This window comes from Hippichthys cyanospilos, chromosome 10 (genome assembly GCF_059441005.1).
Source record: "Hippichthys cyanospilos isolate Australia breed blue-spotted pipefish chromosome 10, RoL_Hcya_1.0, whole genome shotgun sequence".
Classification (NCBI taxonomy): Eukaryota; Metazoa; Chordata; class Actinopteri; order Syngnathiformes; family Syngnathidae; genus Hippichthys; species Hippichthys cyanospilos.
This window is the reverse complement of record NC_142378.1, coordinates 21,107,250-21,133,641: the sequence shown is the minus strand read 5'-3', so window position 1 is coordinate 21,133,641 and position 26,392 is coordinate 21,107,250. Positions and strand designations below refer to the sequence as shown.

Below are 26,392 nucleotides of genomic sequence, written 5' to 3'. Positions count from 1 at the left end.
TCCCCGGGGCCTCAACATAGTGGGACATGCCTAGAACAACTCATCAGGGAGGCATCTGGGAGGCATCCTAACCAGATGCCCGAACCACCTCAACTTGCTCCTCTCACCGCGGAGGAGCAGCGGCTCGACAATGAGGCTCTCCTGGATGACCAAGCTCCTCACCCTATCTCTAAGGGAGAGCCCGGACACCCTGCGGAGGAAACCCTTTTGTCCCACTTGTATCTGGGATCTCGTTCGTTCGGTCACGACCCACAGATTGTGACCATAGGTGAGGACAAGAATGTAGATCGACCGGTAAATAGAGAGCTTTGCCCTTTGGCTCAGCTCTCTTCATGGCGACAGACTGGTACAGAGTCCACATTACCGCGGACGCTGTTGACCTTACATTCCATCATACCCTCACTCATGAACAAGACCCCAAGATACTTGAACTCCTCCACTTGGGGCAGGACCTCTTTCCCAACCAGGAGAGAGCACTCCACCCTTTTCTGACTGAGAACCATGGTCTCAGATTTGGAGGTGCTGATCTTCATCCCAGCCGCTTCACACTCGACCTTCCAACCGCTCAAGTGAAAATTGGTGGTCATGATCTGAAGAAGCCATCAGCACCACATTGTCTGCAAATAGCAGAGATGCAATGCTGAGACTCCCAAACCAGACTCCCTCAACGCTTCGGCTGCACCTAGAAATTCTGTCCATAAGAGTAATGAACAGAATCGGTGATAAAGGGCAGCCTTGACAGAGTCCAACCCCCACTGGAAACGGATTTGACTTACTACTGGCAATGCAGACCAAACTCTGACATTGGTGGTACAGGGACTGAACAGCCCATATCAGGGCGTACCTCCAAAAGCACCCCCCACAGAACACCCAGAGGGACACGGTTGAACGCCTTCTCCAAGTACACAAACACATGTAGACTGGATGGGCGAACTCCCAAGCACCCTCGAGAATTCTGCAGCTGGTCCGCTCTCCCACTGCCAGGAAAAAAAACACATTGCACCTTTTTAATCCAAGGTCTGACCTCCGGGCAGACCCTCCTCTCCAGCACCCCTGAATAGACTTTACCGGGGAGGCTGAGGAGTATGATCCCTCTGCAGTTGGAAAACACCCTCAGATCCCCCCTCTTAAAAAGAGGGACCACCACCCTAGTCTGCCAATCCAGAGGTGCTGTCCCCAATGTCCACGCGATGTTGCAGAGGCGTGTCAGCCAGGACAGCCCTACAACATCCAGAGCCTTTAGAAACTCCAGGCGGTTCTCATCCACCCCCGGGGCCTTGCCATCAAGAAGTATTTTGACCACCTCAGGGACTTCAGCCACAGAGATGGGAGATCCCTTCTCGGAGCCTCCAGACTCTGCTTCCTCAGGGGAAGACGTGTTGGTGGAATTGAGGAGGTCCTCGAAGTATTCTGCCCAGAAGTTCAAAATGTCCTGAGTCGGGGTCAGCAGAGCCCCATCCCCACTTTACTCAGTGTTGATGGTGCTCAGCTTTCCCCTACTGAGACGCCGGATGGTGGACCAGAATTTCTTCGAAGCCGTCCGGAAGTCGTTTTCCATAGCCTCACCGAACTCCTCCCACATCCGAATCTTTGTCTCGGCGACTGCAGAAGCCGCAAACCGCTTGGCCAGTCAGTACCTGTTAGCTGTCTCTGGAGTGCCACAGGCCAAAAATGCTAGACTCCTTCTTCAGCTTGACGGCATCCCTTACCGCTGGTGTCCACCAGCGGGTTCAGGGATTGCCGCCATGACAGGCACAGACCCCCTTACGGCCGCAACTCCGATCAGCCACCTCGACAATGGAGGCACCGATCATGGTCCACTCGGACTCAATGTCCCCCGTCTCCCGCAGGACGTGGAGAAATTCTGCCGGAGGCGGTTGTTGAAACTCCTTCTGACAGGGGGCTTTTCCAGACGTTCCCAGGAGACCCTCATGATACACTTGGGCCTGCCGGGTCTGACCGGCATCCTCCCCCACCTTCAGAGCCAACACTTCACCAAGTGGTGATCAGTTGAAAGCTCCACCCCTCTCTTCACCTGAGTGTCCAAAACACGCAGCCACAAATCCGGTGAAACGATCACAAAGTCGATCATTGAACTGCGGCCTAGGGTGTCCTGGTGCCAAATGCACATATGGACACCCCTATGTTTGAACATGGTGTTTGTTATTGACAATCCAGAAGTCCAATAACGAAGCACCACTTGGGTTCAGATCGGGGTGGCCGTTCCTCCCAAACACACCCCTCCAGGTCTCTCTGTTATTGCTCACATGAGCATTGAAGTCCCCCCCACCAGAACGAGGGAGTCTCCAGAGGGACGTGTAAATCCCTGCACCACGATAAGTTGACGGCCCCCAGAGGGGCGGTTCTTTTCATGTCATATTATATCGCTATAATAATAATTATAACGCTCCTTCTAGAGTTCTATTTTAAAGTTGGAATTATTAGTCAATTAGAATTCAACTAACTTGTGTCGCCAGGCTGTATGTAATCCGCCTGCTCCCGGAGGCGCTAGGGCATTCGCTTCAACAGTTGCGGGCTTCTATGCAAGCGTAGATGGATATGTGAGAGGCCCGTATGCTTAAAAGACTGCTGCAATCAAGCTGCCAATCAAGTCATAAGATCGCCAACTAGAGGCCTCATGTTGAACTTGTTGTGAGTGGCTGCTCAATGCTCAACAAGCAAGCTACAGGATGTTGGCTTTAGTTGATTGCGTGACAGGCGTAGCTTTGAGCTAACTTGTCCCGACTTGGCCATTTTTGGGTTACCAGGAGCGTGAGCTAACCTTGCCAAATAGTTCTACTGGGAATGCCTTTTGTTTGCAAAGGATTGATTTGGTGTTTGGAGCTACATTGGATTTGTAAACTTCAATTGTTTAACCAAGGCAGCAATGAGACACCAAATCTCGGTTGGACACACGCGCCACGGTGCTTTTAAAAACGTGTTGGGACATCTGAGTGGATTAACAGCATTGTACATCTCAGTTCTAAGGTAAAGAGAGCCCCTCAATGCGCTATGGTGCTTTCAAAAACTTATGAGGACACCAGAGGGGATACTTTGGGGAAGAAAAATCGAGAGGTATTGAAAAGACTGATCGATTGTGACCACCATTTGTTTAGTGAGTGCAAGCCTACTGTATTGAGCCACCATGTTTAACGTTGGAAGTACAGTGGGCCCCCGAGTTACGAGATGAATCCGTTCCACGGTTGGGCTCATAAGGCGAATTCACCGTATGGCAGGCAATCTAAACCTATGTTAAATAGTTAATGTGTTTAGAACCCCAGGTAAAATCATTACAATTGTACATACATGTTAAAAATTGGTACCAAAATAGTATAGTAAGTGCAACGTATACATAACATACATGTATACAATCAAATAACATCAAAAATATAAAATATAGAAAGGATTTATTTACCTTTGACTGGCGCTTGTTATGCCCATATTCCCTCATAAGGGTAGCCTAGGCTAGGCTAGCTTCGTCTTTCTTGATTATCTCCAAAATCATTTCTATATAAATCAACTTCTTACTTCTCTCTTTAACAGCTAACTCATTCAACTTTGAACTAAGAAGTGAAATGCACTAAAAATGTTTTTTTTTTAACCACTCACGATAGAACAAAGCTTTACCATTCCGCCATTTTGAAACAAGTGAGGCCGACCAATAGCAGGCCAGCATCTCTGTAAGGAGATGCCGACCAATAGCAGACCAGTATCTCTGTAAGGAGATGCCGACCAATGGCAGACCAGCATTGCGGTGACGCATTGCATGGAGGCGTTGACAGCAACAGAAAATAAGTGCAATTACCTAAAAACGCCTGCAGATGGAGATAAAACAACACAAATACATTCAACATCCTACAGTCATGGCAGTTGTTTTTGTCGCAATGCTGGGAAAATAACTTAAAGAGAGGATGAAAAAACTCAGTATTCCACATCGCAACATGAAAAAAACATAAGCCAGGGACTCTATAACACGGGGGTCCACTGTGGTTAAAGTCATTCATAAAAGTTATTCAAAAAAATAAATAAATGTTGCTTAACCATAAGGTAGCGCAACCATAAGGCATAGCGTACATTGAAGCATACATTTAGCAGAAAATTCAAATAGTTTTTTTTTAAACCCACAATGGCTGAAGAAGAGCACAACGGAAATTGGAGGCGACTTTCAGCATTGCTTCCATGTCAATACAAAAGGATTAATGCAGAAACTCTACAAACAAGTCAATGAAATCTTTCAGAGGAAAGAAAGAAGAATGGATTTTGTACTGAAATGTGTTGGATAACTGTTTGGTTGAGTCAATTTTATTTATTAATTTTCTTGTTTTTCGTCCTTTAAAGTGCCAGTTTAGTTATTTAGTTGTTGAATGTCTACGATTAACACTGCTGTTTTTGCCGTCCACAGCATTTGTGCCAGTTGTGCAAATTCCCTGCCTCACTGTCGTTGTTCACCCTGTGAATTTGGTTTTGTTTTTATTTCTGTTATTACTTTTGATCCAGTGTTTTTTTTTTTTCTGGTTTCTCCCAGCTTTTGCAAGTAATAAATGTTTTTGTTCAGCTCATCCCAGATCCTTCCTCTCTGCATTTTGGATCCAACTTCCCACACCCTTCCCCCACACACCGTGCCGTGCCAATATGACACTTGGCGGACTTCATGAAATTTTGCAAACAAACAATTTAAATTTATTATCAATTATAGGTTTTGGCAGTATCATGTAATGATAAGTTCTAATGTGGGTTTATTGATGTTTAAATGCTCCGGAATAGCCTGTGTATCCCAGTAATGAGTACATTATATTCTAATATGTATGTACAATTTTGAAGTTTTTACCTGGGGTTCTAAACGCATTAGCCATTTAACATAGGTTTGGATTGCCCGCCATACAGCGAATTTGCCTAACGACCCCAATCATGCAATTAATCTCTCACGCGGGCCCACTGCAAAAAAAAAAAAAAATATATAAAATTTTTCTTGGGCTCTACTGATCAGTGCCTGAGAATTTGTTTTAGTCTTTAAACAAGACTATGACATACATATTGCCAATTTAATCACATCGTTAAAGGATCATACCAAGCTTCTTTCAAGGCTACTTGTCAACATATTCAGATGCTGAAGAACCGGATGTATTGTGCACGCAGACATAAAGGCAAGAGGAGTGTACAGTATGTACCATCTGATGTCTCTTGCAGACCCATTATGGACAGATGGCACAATATAGAGATTGAGCTAACATATGTGTGCCACAAGAACAATTTTATTTCTTACCCGCACATTACTCGCCGGAAAAATAATTCTGTGGTATAAGATGTGTGGGAATCCAGTCTGCTATACTTCACTTAGCAACTATGTTTGGAAAATGTTTACATTTTGCAGCCTCTCATAGATTGTCTGAGTTGGGTGACACTTCCAAAAAGCTGCGCCCTTTGGTGAGGAGTGTTAAAATGGGAGAGGAAAAGACTGACATGCTGACTGGTTGATTGGTCTGACTTGCAGTAGAGGATATGTTGAAGTACAGGTTTCTACTAATATTTCAAGGTTCTAATCAAGTGACTTCTTCTGGCGGACATTTTTGGGTCTCTGGAACTATCAAGTGTAAAACTGTGCAACCAAGCCCCCCCAATCAAATGTTTCTTTGATTGTTTTGCTTTTATCTGGGCAAAGATCAGTCAAAGTCCCTACTCCCCATTGTCAACCAGGCAACACAGAACCACAGTCGATCATGTTAAAGCTTATTGTTGTCTTGCACATGTCAGTCAGCTGTCAACTTTGGATTCTGACAACAAAGTGCATAAACATATTACTGATCACATTTTAAGCATCATGGCGCAGTCTCAAAAGAAACAATATTCAGCGAGACGGTCACATCTTGGGATTATGAAGGACAATGACACTCATACGTTACTTTTTGTACAGGGTGACCCAAAAGTAATGGGAACTTTTTAACAATATTATGAAAGCAAGACTGATGTAAGAAAAATATTTTGTCTACAGTAATTGAAACGTTAAAACATGCCATTTAAGAAAAACTGACTAACCTTTCATTTTTTTAAATTACATGTTGTAGATGGTGTCCAGTTGTACAAATGCATTCTTGAAATCTGCTGTAGAAAATTAAACGTAAAAACTCTTTTAAAAATTTGAAAAACTTTAAGCTCACGACTTGAACACCGTGGGCTTTGTAAGAGAGAGTTGCATACAACATCAATGTTCAATGGAGAATGAGCACTTCTTACTGATCGATTGTGACCACCATTTGATTTGGTGAGTGCAAGCCTTTTCTTTATTTATTGTTTCATTTTTTTTATATGTTTGTGGTTTTTTTTTATTTCATTCATATTCAATTAATAGTAAAGAAATAAATGATGTTCTTGTATTAAACTGGGATTTGCAATTTGGACTTCATCAAATTTAGTGGATATTTATTTTAAATTATTATTAATGTTTGTAGTTATTGACAGCATCACGTATAATGACAAGTTTTAATGGCTGATGTGGGTTTATTGACGTTTAAAAGCTCTGGAAAATAGCCTGTGTAGTCCAGTAATGCGTATGTGGGCGCTTGGGGGCTTTTTATTCAAGTCTGACGTCACAAAAGGCATAGGTGAGAAAGTCACGGCCCGCCACTGTTACTTAGTGTGTTCGTTTTACATGCCACGAGTTGACGAGTCATTGACTTCTATCTTTATGAATGAGCGCAAGCCTATTCCTTTGTGCATGTATTATATACACCCTGATTTTACGTCTGATTATTATTTTCCCTCAAGCAAGGTTTATTTAAACCAGTGATTCTCAAAAAGTAAGGCGGGCCCCCCCTGGGGGGCGTGCAAGATGATACCAGGAAGGGCACAGATGACCCCATGGAAAAAGCCTTATTTTTGTCATGTCAAGTTCAATTGCAGCAAAATAAGAATGCCTTTTTTACTTTCACGCACTTTGATGCACTTGGTTATTTTTTTCTGTCTTAGACTAAGCTGTAACCCGTATAAACGCTGTAAAAAAATAACCAACAGTTGTTGGAAGTTGATTGATATTGCTTTTTTCTCTAATTGATTTTAATAAAATATACAAGTTTTGGTATACTTATACAATAAGATGAGATGGCGAGTTAGGTGCAGCCGATCCACCAGTCAATGCCCTCAGCCTGTCGTCTCTTCCCTCTCTTCCCGCCACAAGTCAAGTCTTGCCTCCCCCTTTTCTGACCTGATGGTGAGCCACCCCTATTTGCACGCACCCCTTTCAATTCCATTCGACTCTGATCATTACGTTCTCGATGTCCATCACAAACAGAGGTGGCAGGCTGACCTGGCAGGACCTTCAGTCCCTGAACCCCGGCAGCCGAGGGCCCCAGCCCTTATTCCTGGACAGGCGGGGGAGGGCTGGGGCTGGCTGCTTTAAAAACCACATCACATATATATGGACGGGGCTTTCTGTTGCTGTTGTAGTTTTTGTCCACTTTTATTTTAATCGCGCGAGTAGAGGGGAGGGAGTGGAGCGAGCTTGCTGTGCACAGTATGGAAGAGTACTATGGATGAGTATGCTGCCTGGCGCTAGATCGCACAAGCACACAGATTGGATAATTTCCCACGGCACACCTGACAATATCTCGCGGCACACTGGTGTGCCAGTGTGCCGTGGTACAGTGGTTGAAAAACACTGGCCTAGACCATTACAAGTCCCAGAACCGGCATCTCGGCAGTTCAAATCCACTGTCCCGAGTTCCAAGCCTAATGCACAGGAGATCCCTGGTTGCTGTCCACCTCCGTCCCTACGCCAAGGTGACTGTGCCGCCCTGTCCTGTCGCCAAGGGAGAAGTGTGCCCCTGTCCCTGGGCCAAGCTGACTGTGCGCTCCTGTCCCCCTGTCCCTGCATCAAGGCGACTGTGAGTCCAGGACATTGTGCCTCTGTGCCCAAACTCTGAGTCCCCCAAAAGTCAGTGCCCGACCTCCGAGTTCCCCAAAAGTCAGCGTCCGACCTTCAAGTCCCCTGAAAGTCGGCATCCGACCCATGAGTTCCCTGAAAGTCAGTGTCCGACGTCCGAGTTCCCTGCAAGTCAGCACCCAATCCCTGAGTCCTATGCTCGTCAGTGCTTGACCCCTGTCTCAGCCACATGTCAGCTCCCGATCCCTGTCTTGACCTCAAGTCGGCGCCCAAACTCAGAGTTCTCCGAAATGATTTTTGCAGTCTCTGGGCCATTGTTGATGTTTACACCTCTGAAGGAAAGCCTGTCAATGGAGTTAGTTATCATCATTGAACTAAAATATCAAATGCCACATATACAACAACCTAACTCAAATAAAAAGCAAGGTTTTGCTGAGCTTAATTTACTAGATAATGTCTTTTCTTTGCAATTTCCTAACTTGTAGCTCACAAACGGATTGGCCTTTCCTGGCTAAGTGACAGTCAGTGTTTGTCACTGACACCAGTTTGCATGCGGAGGTTGATTCCATTTGACTTTTTAGGGCTTATATCATGATCATTCAAAATGTTCAAAGTTGCATGTGCATGCACATTACATTTGGCACATCTGTGACTAATACAGTACAAATACTGATAGTGTGTGTATTGCCAAATACATATTTTCACCGCTTGGATCATTTCTACAGCAAACCTTTGTAACTAATTAATGAAACATTACTGCTTACTTGAAAGACTTGCTGTAAAATCTCTCCTCCCAGACATCTCCTAGATAAGATGATTGTAGATTTACTCTCGCTCTGCCAGTACGAAGTCATTATAGAGGTGGTACAAGGGATTATTATTGTCATATTGCTTCGAAAATAACACTTTTTGTGTGTTTAGGGTGAGAAATTGACACATAACAAAATTTTCATGATACAGCCCTTTAAACATGAATAGGGGCCTCCAGCCACTGAGGCACAGGAACAGGAACAGGGGCCTCCAGTCGGCGGACTACCACCGTTAGGTTTAAGAAATACTGCAAACACAAGGAACCAAGACTACAGGTACTTATGAAAGTGCACGTTAACCAGGTGAATGCAAGGCGAGGCGATGAAAACAAAAATCGAAGTGTCCTACATAAGCAATATCGATTCACAATAATGACACTTTGACTTTGATTTTCACACTAACACGTTCATATTATTTATTAACTGCATATTTTGGGATGATTTGGTGGGGGAGTGGTTAGCATGTCCCCCTCACAGTTAAGGGACCCAAGTTCAATTCCAGCTGGTTCTGGCCTTCCTGTGTAGAGATTACATTTTCTCTGTGATTACATTTCCTCCACACTCCAATAACATGTATGGCAGGTGTATGGACACACTAAATTGTCCTTAGGTATGATTGGGTGCTTGAATGGTTGTTTGTCCTGATGTGCCCTGCAATTGGCAGGCAACCAGTTCAGGGTGCCTGAAATCAGCTGAGACCAGGAAGTCTGCTACACTTGTTAGGATAAGTAGCTATAGAAAATAGTTGGTTGGATGGGTGGATGGTTTTAAACTTGGATTAAAATACAAATAATACAAGATAACATTCATAACAAGCATAAATAGGATTGGGTGCAATGTAAGTTTGATCCATCAGTTTTCCAATTGAAGTGCCACAGTGCTAGCAGAGAAGCAGTAGTTTCCTCATGTGTTGATGAGCTTCAAAATAAAGAAAAAAGAAAGAAATTGCCAAATCTACAATAAGCATTCAATTTCATTCTTTTACCTTTATTACTTTTCTCCTGTCTTCATGTGTTAAGGTCGGTCCAAGCAGAATAGATTTTCCTCAACACGTATTTTACGGAATTTCTTTACGAGCAGAAAACATCGCGGACAAACTATTCCTTATGGAAGTTTGCCGCTACAAACACCTTTGTGATTAATCTTAAAAGGAATACCATGATCTAAATACTGTAATCAACTCCTGGCACCATGTTGGAGAGAGATAAGGAGTCCATTTAAAAATGCTTGGAAGAATTTAGATTGTTTGAATCTACTCGGAGTCTTTCCCTCTGTTAGAGAGTAGTGTTGTTTGTATGCTGCAGAGTCCATTTACTGCAGCATACAAGTATGGGAGAATAACGTCTGACAGTATAAAGTGTTGGAAAACGCATGTCGGCACGTCAAGTATGAACCAAGCTATACTTTGGCTGCAGGATTGTTCTCGCCGTAGTGAATTTCAGTGCAAATCAAATGCAGAAAAAAAACATTTTGTGGTATGCAACAGGGGGATTTTTCATTGTATGAGGAAGTAAGAAAAAAGGAAAGGTTTCAATGCATGGACTTTTTTTTTTCTACACTGGGGGATTTTTTTTGCACATGCAGGTTTTGTTTTAGAGGATTTTTACTGTACGGTGTTTTGTTTGTGGCAGGGTCAATTGCAATATCTAGCATGTATAATTAGGGTGGTGCTATTGCTTATTTAAGTGTCAGATGCACGGTTAGAGTAAGGGAGGATTGACCCGGAAGGGCAAATGTTTGTGACCGCAGGTATGTTATAAATTCAAATGGTGTGTGGGGAATTTGTTTGTTTGCACAATATTCAATTATGATTAATGTTCTAAATACACAGATACGGCTACTATACTCACTGCTGCAGAAAAATAAATCCTTGGACACAACAGGTGCACCTGTCAAGTGGTCTTTTGTTTGGTACACACCACAGCGTGGAAGCAGAAAGGCGCGTCAGCCGGGTTGATCTACGGGCTCAATTCTCAAGAGCTCTGTATAGGATGGAGGCTCTTATAGTTTGACTTTTAACACAAAGCAAAGGATTTATTGCATGCACTGCAAGATTAAAGTGGTTTATTTTAATGTCACATTGCTTACTGAGTTTATAGGCTGCATCTTCCTGAATGCAGTTTTCATCTATTGGGTCAAGTAATATTTGAAAAAAAATATCCCAATCAAAGGACACTGACACTGACACTTGACAGTGATACTTAACAGATTTGCCTGCTGAGACACAGAGCTCCAAAATAGCTTGTGATGTTAAGATGCCATGTGGAAAGTTAAAACGGCTAAAATGTGAGCCTGCCATTAACCGAACAATCACAGGCTTTGTGTTGTAGATCCGCTATTACATTTTGCTTAACTAATGTTTCCACTCAAACTCATTCTTTGGCATCAGGGTCAGTTTACTGAGAAAGCCTTTCCATGTCACTGACAGACCTCAACCAAGGAACAAAAAAGTGGCTGTTTGCATATAATAATGCAACATGTGCACTTGTGAGCTGCAGCAGGCTCAGCGTTGGGGTTGACGGGTGGTGAGTGTGCGAGGGGCCACATGCGTGCTGGTTTTGGCTGATGCTTGCTTAAATTCCTGCACCAGCTGTTTCCCAAAGTGCTACAGTGAGGGAATTTGTATCTATTGATGATTATCTTCATCAAGGAGGTCATGTCTGGCCACTTGACTTGGATTTGTCACTGAATTAATGGTAATGGCAAAATCCAGATGAATGCAAATGGTGGAAATACATTTTATTGTGGGCCTGAAGAGGCTTGCACAGAGCTGAATGTGTTAGTGTTTGGTTGATCTCCCTCCGTGAGTTGTCACCTAACTGTGACCCCTTGGTTTGTGTTTCGCAGTGATCTACAAGCGAAGTTGTCATGGGCTTTGTGCCCTTGGTAGGGTCCTACATGACATTCGGGTCCTAGGTGAGGGATCAGACTAAACACACCTCACAGACCATTTGTAATGATGAAAATAATAATGGAAAATGTTTTCCCTTGCTTTGACGCAGGTCACCGGGGCCCCTCTCTGGAGCCAGGCCTGGATTTGGGGCTTATTGGTGAGGGATGAAGCCCAGCCGACCACAGTCCGAAGAGGCAATATGGCTCCCCCCTCCCATGGGCTCACCACTTGTGAGGGAGTGGCCAAAGAGGTCGGCTGCGAAGACAGCTGGGCGGCGGACAAGGGTGGGTACCTTGGCGCAACAATCCCCAGCTAGAGAAGCTAACTGTTGGGCCATGGAACCGCATCTCTCTGGGGGGTTATGAGCCTGTGCTGGTGTGTGAAGCAGAAAAATCTTGACTAGATATATTCAAACTCGCCTCAACTTACAGCTTGGGCTCTGGTACCAGTCTTCTCAAGATGGATTGGGCTCTCTTCCACTCTTCGGCTCTGTGTCTGTACATTGGGTTCACCCCGTCGGACGAGAGGGTAGCCACCCTCTGCATTCGGGTGGGAACTTAGGCGTAACTGTTGTTTATTAAATGCCTAAGCACTTAACAACAGCTCAATTCAGAGTGCTCACTCTTTTTGGAGTCCTTGTAGAGTGTTCTGAAGAGTGTTTCTTCTGAGGACTCATTCTGCTGAGGGACCTCAATGCTCACATGGGCAATAACTGAGATCTGGAGATTTGTGATCGGAAGATGATTTGTTATTGAACTTCTGTGTTCACCATGGATTGTCCATAACAAACATCATGTTCAAACATAAGGGTGCATATGTGCACTTGGTACCAGAAGACCCTAGGCTGCAGTTCTATGATCGACTTTGTGGTCATATCATTGAATTTGCGGTCGCGTGCTTAGTGCCCTCGGGTGAAGAGAGGGGCGGAGCTATCAACTGAACACACCTGGTGCAATCTTGGCTCAGATAATGGGAGAGAATGCTTAGCAGTCCCAAAAGTATTATGAGGGTATACTGGGAACATCTAGCAGAATCTCAGTTTCGCCTCCCACTTTGGGCAGAGGTTTTCCATTTCCCAGGGTCAGTGGGTTACTTTGAATCTGAGTGGGCCATGTTCTGCGCCTCCGTTGTCGAGGCGGTTGATTGGAGTTGTGGCTGATAAAGGTGGTCGATGAAGGTCGTGGCAGCAATACACAAATGTCGTCAAGCTGAAGGAGTACTGTTAAGCCTTTGCGCCTGTGGGACCGGAGGTAGCTGACAGGTACTGACTATACTCAAGCAGAGTCCGACTTCGGCGGTCACTGATGCAGAAACACGGGTGTGGGAGGAGTTAGCTGAAGCCATGGAAAAAGATTTCCAGATAGCTTTGAGGAAAGTCTGGACCACCATCCACCGTCTCAGGAGCATACAGCAATGCACCATTAATACTGTTTACAGTGGAAATTTGAACTGGGCGTTGCTGACCTCAAATAGGGACATCGTGAACAGGTTGGTAGGCTCCTTTACAGACTTCTTTATTTCCACTGACATGTCTTTCTCTGAGGAAGCAGACTGGAAATTCCAACGTGGCTGTCCTATCTCTGGGGCTGAGGTCACCAAGGTGGACAAAGTACTTCTTGGTGGTAAGGCCCCGGGAGTACATGAGATCCGCTCAGAGTCCCTAAAGGCTCTGGATGTTGTGGTGCTGCCCTAGTTGTCATTCCTCTGCAGCATCATGTAGACATCAGGAACAGTACCTCTGGAACGGCAGAATGGGGTGTTGTCTCTCGTTTTTGAGAAGGGGGGTGTGTTCCAATTATAGAGGGATCACGTTGCTCTGCCTGCCCAATTTGGTGTTCATGGACAAGAGGGCCCGGCAGGAAGTCAAACTGTAGATTCAGAAGAAGCAGCATGGTTTTTGTCCCGCCCGTGGAACAGTTGACCAGCTCTATACCCTCGACAGGATCCTCAAGGGTGTATGGGAATTTGCCCAATCGTTCCAATCAGACTTGGAGAAGGCCTTTAAACGTGTCCCTCAGGGAGTTCTGCGTAGAGTGCTTTGGCATTATAGGGTACCAAAGGACCCTGATATCAGCTGTTTGGTTCCTGTACCACTGATGTCAGAGTTTGGGCTGCATTCACGACGGCAGTTGAATTAATTTCCAGTGAGGGTTGGAGTCCGCCAAGGCTGCCCTTTGTTATCGATTCTATTCATTACCATCATGGACAGAATTTCCAGGCGCAGCCATCGTGTTGTTTGGGTCCGGCTTTGGGGCGTCAGCATTAAATCTCTATTTGCGGATGATGTCATGCTATTGGCCTCTTCAGGCTGCTCACTAGGGTGGTTCACAGCATAGTTTGAAGTGGCTGGGATGAAGATGAGCAACTCCAAGCCACAGAGCATGGGCTTAAGTCGGAAAGGGTGAGTGCCCTCTCCGGGTTGAGAATGATGTCCTGCCCCAAGTAGAGGACAATATTTTGGGGTCTTCCTTACAAGTGAGGGTAGGATGGAACAAGAGATTGGCAGGTGTATTGGTGAAGCGGCTGTGCTGCGGACTCTGTACCTGTTGTGTTTACTGGTTGGTCTATGTTCTTGCCCTCAACTATGGTCAAAAACTGTGGGTTGTAACCGAAAGTAAGAAGTCCCAGATACAAGCTGCTGAAATAAATTCAGAAGAATGAGTTGAAGTTGTTCAGGCATCTGGTTAGGATGCCTCTTGGACACTTCCCTGGTGAGGTGTTCTGGACATGTCCCACCAGGAGGCGGCCCCAGGAATGATTCAGGACACGCTTGAGAGATTATGTCTCTTGGCTGGCCTGGGAACGCCTGGGGATCTTCCCGGAGGAGATGGACGAGGTGGTCGGAGAGGAGAGGAAAGTCTTTTCTTCCCTGCTCAAGGTGCTGCCGACCCATGAAAATCCAGGCTAAATCGGTGGAAAATGGATGGATGGATGAATGTGTCACACTTTTCATCTGTTAACTCAACCCTAAGAAATTCGTTGTTTTTCAGGACAGTGGTTCTCAACCGCTTTTTACAGATGTTGTATCCCCCTTTCAATCTTTTTTTTTCATCTAAGTATTTCTAACCAGCGCAAAGCATTTGCTCTGCCATCCATTTCAGATTTTTTCAAACTTTGAAACTACATTTGATGTGGTATTCAAATGCATATTCTATTTTACTGTATAACATCATGCATGTCTGCATGTTTTTTACACAGATGTCAGTTTAACACAATTTAGCCATATATTGCTCCATGTTCCAATTGTTCTTGATTTGAAAAGGAAATGTAATGGTATTAAAAAATCATTACATTTAATAATATATACAGGAACTCACTTATTCACATACCCCTATTTGAAAACCACTTGTTTAGGGGATGCTCACAAGGGACTGGTTTTACGGTAAACGGTGAACAGTTAAATCTCGCACCATGTCTCGTCAAAATCTGAGCAGGGGGAGACTCGACTGTATTTTGATATTCACAGACACATGCAGTGTGGTGCTATTAAAAATGAGCATTTACACCATTGTGGAAAAGAACCAGTATTCCCTCTAAACTGTGCGTGTGCGCAATTTCGCACTGCTCGCATGTTCTCAGCGCACAAGAAAAGCTATGCTGTGCATAAAACAAAATGCAATCTAAACATATTAAGTGATATCTAATATTAGACCTCATCTTATCTGATTAATTAGACCAATAATATTGTTTTCTGTACCATTTTGCATCGTGACAGCGAGTGACAAGTGTCCAGCCAATGATACGATAAGTTTCACTGACACTATTCATCCAATCAAACGCATGGACAGAAATGTTCCCTGCATAGACACGCAGTGCAGGTTAGCTAGCAAACAGTGCGGAATTAAGAAATGCACACGCTAACCTCTTTTCTTTGCGAAATGAACGAGCAGCGACACATCCACTCATCCAGCGATAGTAAAAAAGAAATGTGCTTCTTTTATATGGCGTTATATCTGTGCCACAATTACGCGCGCACGGAAAAAATATGTGAGCGTTGAAAATAAAACTGAGCGAGCGAAAACAGATTTTGAGCGCAGAAAAAAAGTTCTTGAAAAGAAGTTTCTTGCTCAAAATTCCTTTTTGCTCGCTCGCAATAGCATTCTCGTGCTCAACATCTTGCTCTCGTTCGTGATACTCCTCCCTTCCTTGCTCAACATCGCGTTTGCTCAACATTGAGCTCTCGCTCGCTCGAGTCGTCCTCTGCGCTCGCTCAGTTCTGCACACGCGTTACGTTTGTGCCACAAAACCAGCCAATCAGAGCTTGTAAAAGCACATTGATTGACAGCTTGGTATCCAATGAGATTGCTTGTTGTGTTCACCCGGAAGGAGCAAACGAGAGTGCGTCACATCGACGTGGGCGGGAGGGGTGGGCTTATATTATTAAAGTACAAAAACTAACAAGGTATTTCTGTCAAATGATACAATACAGTAATAATAATAATATTAAAAGTCATTCTCCAGCCCAAGTCCGTGTTGACACACTCTCGTTTGCCCTTTCCAGGTGAACACAGGGCAAACGAGAGTGTGTCAACGGATAGTGTATAACCAATCTCATTGGATACCAAGCTGTCAATCAAAGTGCTTTTACAAGCTCTGATTGGCTGGTTTTGTGGCACAAACGTAACGTGTGAGCAGAACTGAGCGAGCGCAGAGGACGACTCGAGCGAGCGAGAGCTCGATGTTGAGCAAACGCGATGTTGAGCGAGGGAGGGAGGAGTATCGCGAGCGAGAGCGAGATGTTGAGCGAGAGAGGGCTATCCCGAGCGAGCATTACGCGCTCATTAGTTTTTTTCTTGCGCTCAAAATCTGTTTTCGCTCGATCAGTTTGATTTTCTCCGCTCAAATTTTTTTTCGCACGCTCGTAATTGTGGCACAAATATAACGCCATACTTTTAAGATGGAATGACTGTTGGGAGTATATGCAAGTAGAACAACAAGCGGTCAAAGTGAGTGAGATTTTTTTTTCTTTTTCACAACCTGGCTCGTTTATTGCCATGGGGACAAGTGCTATATACATCACACTGTCATGTCTAAAACACTTATTGCTCAAGATATAAAAATAATATTAATGACAAACGTGTTGAAAACAAACAAAAATAGTTGTGATTTTTTTTTTAAGCAACATTGTGCGGGTTGAGACTTCTGGCTGCCTGGTTTACTTGTATGCTTGCCCAGGTTCAAATACAATAAATAAAATTTTCAAAAGAATCCACAATAAAATAATAAATGTAATTCCAAAGTAGTTCCAAAGCTCTTCAAACAAAAATACTTTAAATAAAAGGCAAATGTTACGGTAAAGAAACCCTGTTCTCTAATCTGCGATCACTCTGAAGTGATACTGGTCTAAGGCTTTTAAAGAGCCAGTATTATGCACCTTTCCCTCTGCCTTAAAGGGGCAGTAACATAAATGTCCATTGGGCAGTGAGGAAAAACAACCCACAAACAAATAACTTTCTAGCTCTTGGCCATTACAAAAAAATGACATTTAAAGTAACTCTGTTAAGTGAAATGCTGTGAATTGGCTCTTACAAACATGTCAATCACAGATGCATCGTTCTCCCTGATTGGTCCTGGACGCTTTTCACCTCAGCTATCCCTTCATAAACGACAGGATAAGTACCCAAAAGCGCATTACTCAGAGCCCCCCTCCTTCCTCGCTCATGAATGAAAAAATGTGATTTATGTGATATTGGTCACTTTAGGAGCATCAGATATGTGCACGGTGACTCACTGTGTGCATGTCAGAAGTTGCTCACCGTGGTCCAAAGCCTGCTCAGGAAGTTTGTGTGAATGCTCAGGCGCATTGAAAAATTAGAGGGAACATTGACAAGAACACCAATTTCCTTTATTTCCCTTTTTAACTCTCTGGGTGAAAAGCTCAGTCTTTGACACTTTAATCCAGTACAGTGCATTCATTGAGCGTAATTCATTTGGGTTCAGGCATGGTAAAATATCAAATGCTGACGTATGATAACCTTGAGCAAAAATGTCACAGTATTGAAATTACAGGTCCAAAACATAATTTTAAAATCTCTTTTGTTAAATTACCATTTGTCATTGTTGTTAAATATAATTGTCTGAAATTGCCTGAAATAATAAGTTTTATTATTACGGTAAAAGCACAAGTGAAATACAGTGAACAAGAAAAGAAAACAGTGAATTAGAAAAAGTTCTGTTTTTGGGTTTTTGTTTTTTTTTTTAGCCTGGATGGTATTGTTTATTGACTACAAGAAATCTTTAATCTTGTAGTTCATCTGCCCTTTGATCTAGTTATCTGTGAATCTGTTTTGTCTTTTGAATGTCAAGAAACTATGGAGATACAAGTCAAAAGAAACTGACAATCCATGTTTCGTCGCACATCATGTGCGTGCACGCACACACTTAGCCTTCTAACAATATTGCTGCATTCGATAAAGGTGGGAAATCTGAATTTTCCGTCGCCCCTTTGAACTGGGAGGTCTGAGTTGCCAAAATTGGGGGGGAAGGCACCTGACAATTCCTATCGACTTCATCTGACATCGCCTTACTCAATAATGGCAAGTCTTCAGCCGTATCTCTCCATTGCGACCACCGTGGACACACGGTCCGTGAATGGCAAAATATAATTTACAAGAGTTTAAACCTATATTAATCTGTATGATTACAGTTATTCGAAATAACACAACGCTATTTTTTTACGTCAGGAAACACCGTTAACGTCTGCACTGAGTTGTTCTGTGAAATGCATGAAATGTTTTGAAGATATATTATATAAATAAAGGACATTATACAGTAAATTAAGCTTAGTGTCAAAATATGTTGTGATGAGCCAGAACAAGAAACTATTGATCGATATCAGCCATTTTTGTTGTTTAAATGACGCAAACGCTGTGAGGTCGGAACTGGGATAATAGTCGTGTGATTTCCGACTTCCCAACTTCCTCGAATGCAGCATCTGTGCACACCAAAACGGGGAAAATGGAGGTGAATACTGCGGCATTAACCATCTGAGAGGCAAGCGACGCCGGGTTTTAATGGCCTCTTCTCTAAAAGAAGGGGAGGAAAACGTGCGGGGAGTCGCGTGGAGACACATCGGCACAGCCTCGGAGCTTTCCGCCAAGAGATGCCGACTCATGTACTCGTCGTTCGGCAGGCAGTCGGACCTGTGTCTTTTCTTCGTCAAGGGCCAGTTCTTCGCCATGGATGCCCGCTGTGCACACTCCGGTGGGGGGTTGAAGATGTTGTATCCCCTTTCGAACCTTTTTTTTTTTTTTTTTTTTTTAACATCCAAGTATGAAGGCTGTTCCGGCCTTGCCATGGTTTCCGCTCTCATTTTTCAAAACAGATTTCAAAGTAAAACGTGATTTTCGATAGACGTCGTCAAAAACGGTCATTTAATCTGTACTCTTTACATTCATTAATTTATACAGTACTATTCATTTAAACGCCCATGTTTCAGCTCCGTACCACTCTGACTGGCATTTGTTTATTTTTCATTGAAAGTAATCGTCAGTAAACAATTTGTTTTTGGCCCTACTTAACAGAAGATTAGGACTCGTCTGGCCAACAAATAGCTCAAATTCACATATGATTACTCCCATTGAAGTGCACATGGAAAATAATACAATAATAAACCATTACAGTTCTCAACAAAACGCCGACAGTCAGGCAAGACAAAACAGCTTTACAGGTATATTCTATGGCAACTCAGAGATAATGTTATATCTCATGTTCTTGCTTTTCCTTTGGCCGATTTTTTCCTTGTAACATTTTCTGCATGTGAAATGCCGGCTGATTTGAAATGTGCAAAGGTTATTCCCCTTCATCAAATTATCACTTACAGACCAGTATCAATGGGTAACACCATTGTTAAAGTCTTTGAGACTTTATATTAATTTATATTACTCTTATTTTATTTATTCATATTTTAATTGTTATCTGAATATAATGTCTGAAAATAACATTTAATTCCTACTTCAACTGTGATTTAGAAAATATTTCTCAACAAATTTGCTAATGATATCCTCACTGGCTTTGACAACATGTTCCATTAGTAAATGACCTCACAAAGACATTTGACATGTTGGATCATTTTGTCCTGTAAGACAAACTTCATTGTAGGGCTGGACGATTATGTCCAAAATAATAATCCCGATTATTTTGGTCAATATTGAAATCACTATTATTAATCACTATCATTCATCATGTTTGGACAAACATCTTTATTTTTTGCTTTTTTTTAAACAAGCAGTAAATGAACAACGCTTGATACTTAAAAATAATTAAAAATAAACGAAAACAGATAATAATGAAAACATTCACGCAAGACATGCAACAACTTGTCACACATGCATCACAGCTAACCTACTTGCTAAGTGCAAACCAATGAAAAAAATGTAGCCTACTTGTTTTTTCATGACTTACTACTTTTTTCAACCAAGCACATACTACAACAACAGGCCTGCAACAACACCTAGACCAGCCTTGAAGTTTTTTTGCAAGAAAAAAACAGTACAAAAGTATCAGAATCACTCGAAGTGAGTATGGACTTAGCAGCCAAAATGTCATTTTTGGTCATTTCAGACTCAATTCATTCTAATTTATTCGGCTTTTCCAAAATGGGTCTCATTTGACTGCGAGCAAGGTATATCTTAGGAATCAGGTGAGAAACTCAACGCCATTTCACTCTGATGCTGATGGGAGCCTGCTAAAAATACCAGAATCACTCCAACACGGCCAACTGGGCTACGTGTAGGCTTTCTTTTTTTTTTTAAATATGTCCATGTAGGATTTGTCCTAATAATAAAGACGTTTTACATTGGAGGGCCTTAGTCAGAGACTTTTTCTCAATGTTTTGACTTTGGATGGCCAGCTGAGCTTTTAAAACAAAAAGAGAACGCCATTGACTACAGTACAAAACTGTCGGCTTTTTCGCCCCGTTCGCGTTCGGTGTGAACCCAGCATTAGTCATAATGAAGTCTTAACCTTGCGTTTACCCCCTGGTGGTAGGATGACTGAAAGTGCTTGATTTGACGTGTACAGTCTGTAGCCAGCTTTTTAAATGTTAAAATCGCAGAGGATCAGTTTAATTAATTGTGGCAGCCAGTATTGTGATCGCGAATAAAATTCGATTCATTGTGTAGCCCTACTTCATGGTATTGGTCAGTTAGACCCTTTTTGGTTTAGTATCTCACTGTCAACAATGTGTTTAGTTTTCCCCTTTCATTTTCAATTCCAACTTTCAACCTATAGCTAGAGGAGTACCACAAGGTTCGTCACTTGATCCTCATTTATTTCAAATCTTATAAATGATTTTTCTCCGACCTGCAGACTCTAATGTTCACGTTTACGCAGATACTATCCTCTATTGTACAAAATTCAATTTTAATGACATCCAGTACTCTCTTCAATCTGATTTTTATAGAGTACAATTTTGACTTCAAGCTAATAAACTTCTCTATTAAACTATCTCCTATTTGGTGTTATTTCTGAAACAAAATCGGTCTTTATCTTAATCTTATATGTCTACATTCAATGCTTATTGTACCTGTTGTACCTGTTGAGACCTAGGTCTATGGCTTGACCTCTCTTCTTTCGCTACAAATAACGTTACATATTGATTGAAGCTGCTCAATCGATCAATTAATTGATCATCATTAATTATTTAGAATACACAATTACTGTATTCCTGTCGTTGATTTCAAGTGATATAATTCATCAAAATAGTACAGCCACTAATCTCCAACAGCTCAATGTTCTGCAGGGGTTCTCGAACCTTTTACAGTCAGGGACTTTTAGAAAGCAACTTTTCCAACGATCCCCAGTTTGCAAATGTTTGCGGAAAAACAACAACAAAAATCATTTAAACTGAACATAAGTGACCTTTTTATTCACCAACAGAATCAATTTGATTAGAACTACTAAAGTATATTTGTAACTTTTCAGCCATACTGAAGTTTACAAAATAAAAATTGCAAACTGTTAAAAATCTCACAAATAGGTTGTTGCAGACCCCACTGCTGTATAACAATCTGTGCAGGGCCATTCTCCGTTGTCCCTTAAGAACTCCTCATTCTCTGCATGTGTCATCTAAAGGGATTTATAAATTAACCAAATAAATAAAGGGCTTCACACAGCAAAGTAGAGAAAACAAAAGTACACAGATGGTGAAAACTCATTGAAGAACATTTATCAAAAGTAAAGTAAAAATCAAAGTAGCTTTCTAAATTTACTTAAGATAGTCAGTGAATTAAAAATTCTTAAGAACATGAATGATAAATATTAAATACATGAAAAATTGGGGGTCGTGTGGAAGGGGGCAGAAATCACCAAGTTTTTTTTTGTTTTTTTTTTTCAAAATATTGGAATTGAAAAAAAGACTGTACATGAGAAAATTGAAAATTGTTGGCAGCAAAGAATGCCCCTGGAGTAAATGAGCTTTCGTTTACTTTTAACATTTTATTTTGCTGATCTGATCAATGACGCCATCGATCGATCGAAAAATCATACCATTACAACCGATCACCGATGCTGCACAAAATGTAAAATTTCTGCTGATCCAATCCAGCCGATTAAATCTGTTCATGTCTATAACAAATAATCATATTATATAAATAATAATTAAAGCACTCTGGTTGCCTGCGGGAAACCTTTTGTCTTTCCCAGGAGGTCCTCTGTGTGAAGGGGACATTGAGGAGGCCGACGGAATCCTGCGGGTCTTCTGTCCCTGGCATGACTACGCCTTTGACTTAAGGACCGGGAACTCAGGGACATCATTGAAAGTCAGTAATGAAAGCAAAACCGCAATTGTATGAACTCTAGAATGTTGGACATGCTTCATTATGATGCATGAAACCTTAATGCATGTCTCAAAATTTTGGTTGGATGCACCTGGGGACACCCGTCAAAAATATTGCTGATGGTCTAATGTCTCGATGTTTCCATTGGTTTAGCAACAAGTGCATGAAGTGAAGCTGGAGGACGGTGATGTGTACATCAAGCATGCAAGCTGTCTCTCCTTGCAGCCCTTTCCTGTCCATCCCAAGAACTGAGCTTCAACCTTCCATACACCTGGTCCAAATGCCAAGTCGCTGATTACAAGACCTCTTGCCAATAGCGAGCACATTTGGGGGCTATTTATAAGACTTTTCCCTGCAATTGAAAGCATTCCTGAGCCTTATCTGTCACTTGCTCAGACTTTGTTCTTTGATTGCATGTGAAGTCACACAATGATGATATCAACCAATTGTATGAAAGAAGACATCAGGGCATTTCATGTAGACTGACAAAATGTTTGGGGAAACTCGGAGAAAAAAACGAATCACACTTGGAACTCAATGCAGAAGGAAAATGATTTCTGCTTGCAACTGCCAAGTTTGATTTAAAGGAGGTAGATCATGATATTTTTGCATTTGCCATAGTTAAATATATGCTCACTGACACATGTTCTTCCTCTCAAAATGTTTCACGTGGGAACCCAGTTTTCATAACAACATTTCCGCCTGCAGGTGACTGAAACTGAATATCCGGCTGTGTGCTCCACAAACACGCATATTCGCCACTTCGGCATTTTCCACAGTGAACCACTGTAACTAATAAATGAAATGATGTTTACTCGGCCAACTCGATGCAAAATCTCTCCTCTACTCTGGAACTGAAACAAATCCAATGCCGCGTTCAGATGGAGCGCAAAGAGCGTACGGTTTTGTATTGTAGTCAATGGAGTTCGCACGATGACGCGATGGAGCGACGGGCGGCGCGTAATTACGCGTGACACGAGAAGTTCAAAAACGCTGCACATACCAGTTGTCCCAAGTTCTTCCTTCCACCTCTCTACAAGCCAGGTGAGTGCTCTTCCTTGGGTCCTCCTTTGTATTGAAAGCTCAGCTGGCCGTGTTTGGTCGCTCCGGTGACCGCAAAGCAGCCACCATGATTCAGTCCTGCCCCCTGTGTGAGCCGTTGAACGTTCCAGAAGCTGATTGGCTGACGCGACGTGACGTGCAACAAAAGTTCAAATATTTTAACTTGTCGCATCGCGCGTATTTACGCGCTGCGCGTCGCTCGACGCGTCTTTGCGCCCATCGCGATAACTCCATTGACCAAAATACAAAACCATCCGCTCTTCGAGCTTTATCTGAACGCGGCACAACGCAAACGAGGCAAAAAAGCGGAGAGTTTTGTATTGTAGTCAATGGAGTTCGCGCGACTGGGCGCAATGGCGCGTCGGGCGACGCGAGTGAATGTCCGCGCGACGTCACGTGAAGCGAAAATTCACCTTTCGTGTGAAGTTAACATTTTTTAACTTTTTTCGCGTTTCGCGTCGTGACAGCCAATAAACTTTGGGAACATTCAACATCTCAAGCAGGGGGCAGGAATGAATCATGGCGTCTGCTTTGGTGACCGATTGCAGGCTATCGAGCTATCCAACATGGCCAGCTGAGCTTTCAATACAAAACAGTGCCAAGCAAGAGCACTCACCTAGCTTGTAGAAAGGCGGAAGCAAGAACTTGGGACAACTGGTATGTGCAGCGTTTGCTTCCGTTTTTAACAGTTATTGAACCGTAGTTACTGTGCTAAGCTAACGATAGTGCAGCATTGTCAGTTCAGTATTTAGCACGGTATCGGCCACTTGATTGCGACATTGTGAAGGGAATCATATATCCCTTCATATATTGGTTGTTATCATTATGTGCTTAATTCTTGTCTAGAATATTGTGCATTGCTGTACATCTATGCAGTCCTAGTTCATCTCGCCCCAGTCCTTAGATAAAGCTGTTGACGCAGGAAAGTGTGAGCTGGGACCTTGGCCCAGCTGTTGGTGGTGCCCAACTGGCTCTTTTTGTTATGTCTTGTAATGTGCAATGCTTTGCTGAATGAAGAAAAAGCAGGCAAGGATGCTTGAGCGATGAATTAGTGCTATTGGCAACGCATGAGTTCGTTTGCCAAGCTTTTTTCCCTGTACCACGGCAGAGAAAAGTCCATCTTGGCTGGTCTGAGTTACTCTTTTTGCTGGTTAGCAGCTAGGCTTGTCCTAGTCTTCTTTTAGAGATTTTTTTGACCGGCATTGAAACTTTTTTTTTTTTGGCAGTCGAGTATTGCCGTAAAGCGAGGGACACGCAGTGTAAAAAAAAGAAAGGTGCTGTCAGTGAAAATATTGGCTTTGCCACATCCCAGTAAAATGAAAGCTCTCAGCAATGCTGTCATGTATCTGTTGTGATTTCGGGTTGGGTTTTCTGTTTTGGGGGAATTTTGGTTTTCTCAAGCTGTGGGTTTCTTTTTAGTTCTTGTCCTGCTCATTTGGTTTCTCTTGCGTAGAGCCTTGTTTGTATGATTGGTTTCCACCTGATTGTATACCTGCCCTCCTTGTCATCGAATCAACTTCCCCTGCCTTTGTCTCTCCCCAGCTGTGTCGTGTCTTCTCGTTGTGTGCCCAGTTGGCATTCAGTTCTTGTCGGGTCATTGTATGTCTTCCCTCACTGTCTTGCTGTTGTGCTTCCCGGACACGCATCATTCCCTTGTGCCTCCCGTTCCTTGTAGCCCCCCCGTAAGTTGAGTTTGTGTCTTGCATTTAGGTTTTATGTCGCATTTTTTGGGTCCTGTTCTCCCAGCTTATGTTTTTGCATTAAACCAGCAATTTATTGAGCCTCATCCCTCTCAGCCAGCATTTTTTTTGTTCCACCTTTCCCACATCCCACACCTCCTCACGCCACCATGTCCAGTCATGACAAATGCTCTTCTTTCTGGGTCTACCGTAAAGTGGACAAAAAGTACAACGCCGACAGAAAGCCCCGCAAATGAGTGTAGCCACGCGAATTTTCGTGTTCGGTGTGCACGCAGCATAAGGATGAAAGAGCCACATGTGGCTCCAGAGCCGCAGGTTGCCGACCCCTGAGCTAGGCAGACAGCGACCATAGGCGGCGCCAAAAAACAAAGACTAAGCAAAGAAAGGCACAAATCTGTAACTGTTAAAAGATAAACTAAATCAATTCCAAAACACCCAAATTATTTCATGGAACCCCTGCAGTCAGGCCACAGACCTCTTGGAGTTCATTTGGATTTGGCTTTTTTTTTTCTTTCGTTTTTTAACAGAGATTTTCATAAAAAGCATTCTCATGAGAGAAAGAAAGGTTTATGATTTACTGAGACACCTGTAACCATAAAAGAAGTCACCCACGTAAAGCACAAATAAAAATGCCCCCATCAAAACTGGCCTCAATAAGTGTTTCTCCTTTTCTCTAATCACTTTACTGACAAAGGAGGATGTACGGCTGGTTTGAAATATGCCACGGGAAGGTTCACAACAACATACGAACCACTGATCCAAAAAGAATTTGTTTTTCTCGCTGCAGCGAGAAAAACAAATTCACTCTGGTTTGTATGTTTTTGTTGTTATGTTGAGTTCAATTTTTAGCGGTGGCTGCTGTTACAACGGTAGTATAATTTATGTCGGCTCCATTTCCTGACAGAGGCACAACCGCCCAGTCACGAAAGTGTTGGTGCCTTTGCTCCATGATGGGAAATTTTACGACAGTCAAATAATTACTGGTTAAACCTTACTTCGGTGAATATCTGGGGTTTCACTGCTAGCTTTATTATTTATCATCCTGATGGGTTCACAGAAGAGACATGGTGTTTGGTTTTGTGTATAGATGCACTAAAATCATTTTTATATTTGTTATTTTTTTGTCAAACAAAATCCAGTTGGGAAAGAAATACTGGATGCAACAATTTACGATGAACTGGCAAATATCGACTAATTGCAGTAAAGTCGATCAGAACAGTATAAAGTCTAATCACTGCCCAAATTCAAATTAAATGGCCAAGTACAATAAAATG

General features: G+C 42.8%; 1 protein-coding gene across 2 annotated transcripts in view; it reads left to right on the top strand.

The window, feature by feature from the left end:
* The window catches only part of LOC148417513 (Rieske domain-containing protein), a 41,383-nt gene extending 16,179 nt beyond the window's left edge, over positions 1 to 25,204 (top strand). The window contains exons 2-4 of one of the 2 annotated variants that reach the window (XM_088425279.1): positions 11,688 to 11,862; positions 22,223 to 22,338; positions 22,510 to 25,204. In XM_088425279.1, the coding sequence (XP_088281405.1) occupies positions 11,688 to 11,862; positions 22,223 to 22,338; positions 22,510 to 22,608 (390 nt within the window). In that variant the 3' untranslated portion in view covers positions 22,609 to 25,204. Of the gene's footprint in view, positions 1 to 11,687; positions 11,863 to 18,454; positions 18,782 to 22,222; positions 22,339 to 22,509 lie in introns of those variants that run through there. The other variant, XM_088425280.1, reaches the window with a different exon arrangement.
* The last annotated feature ends 1,188 nt before the right edge of the window (positions 25,205 to 26,392 follow it).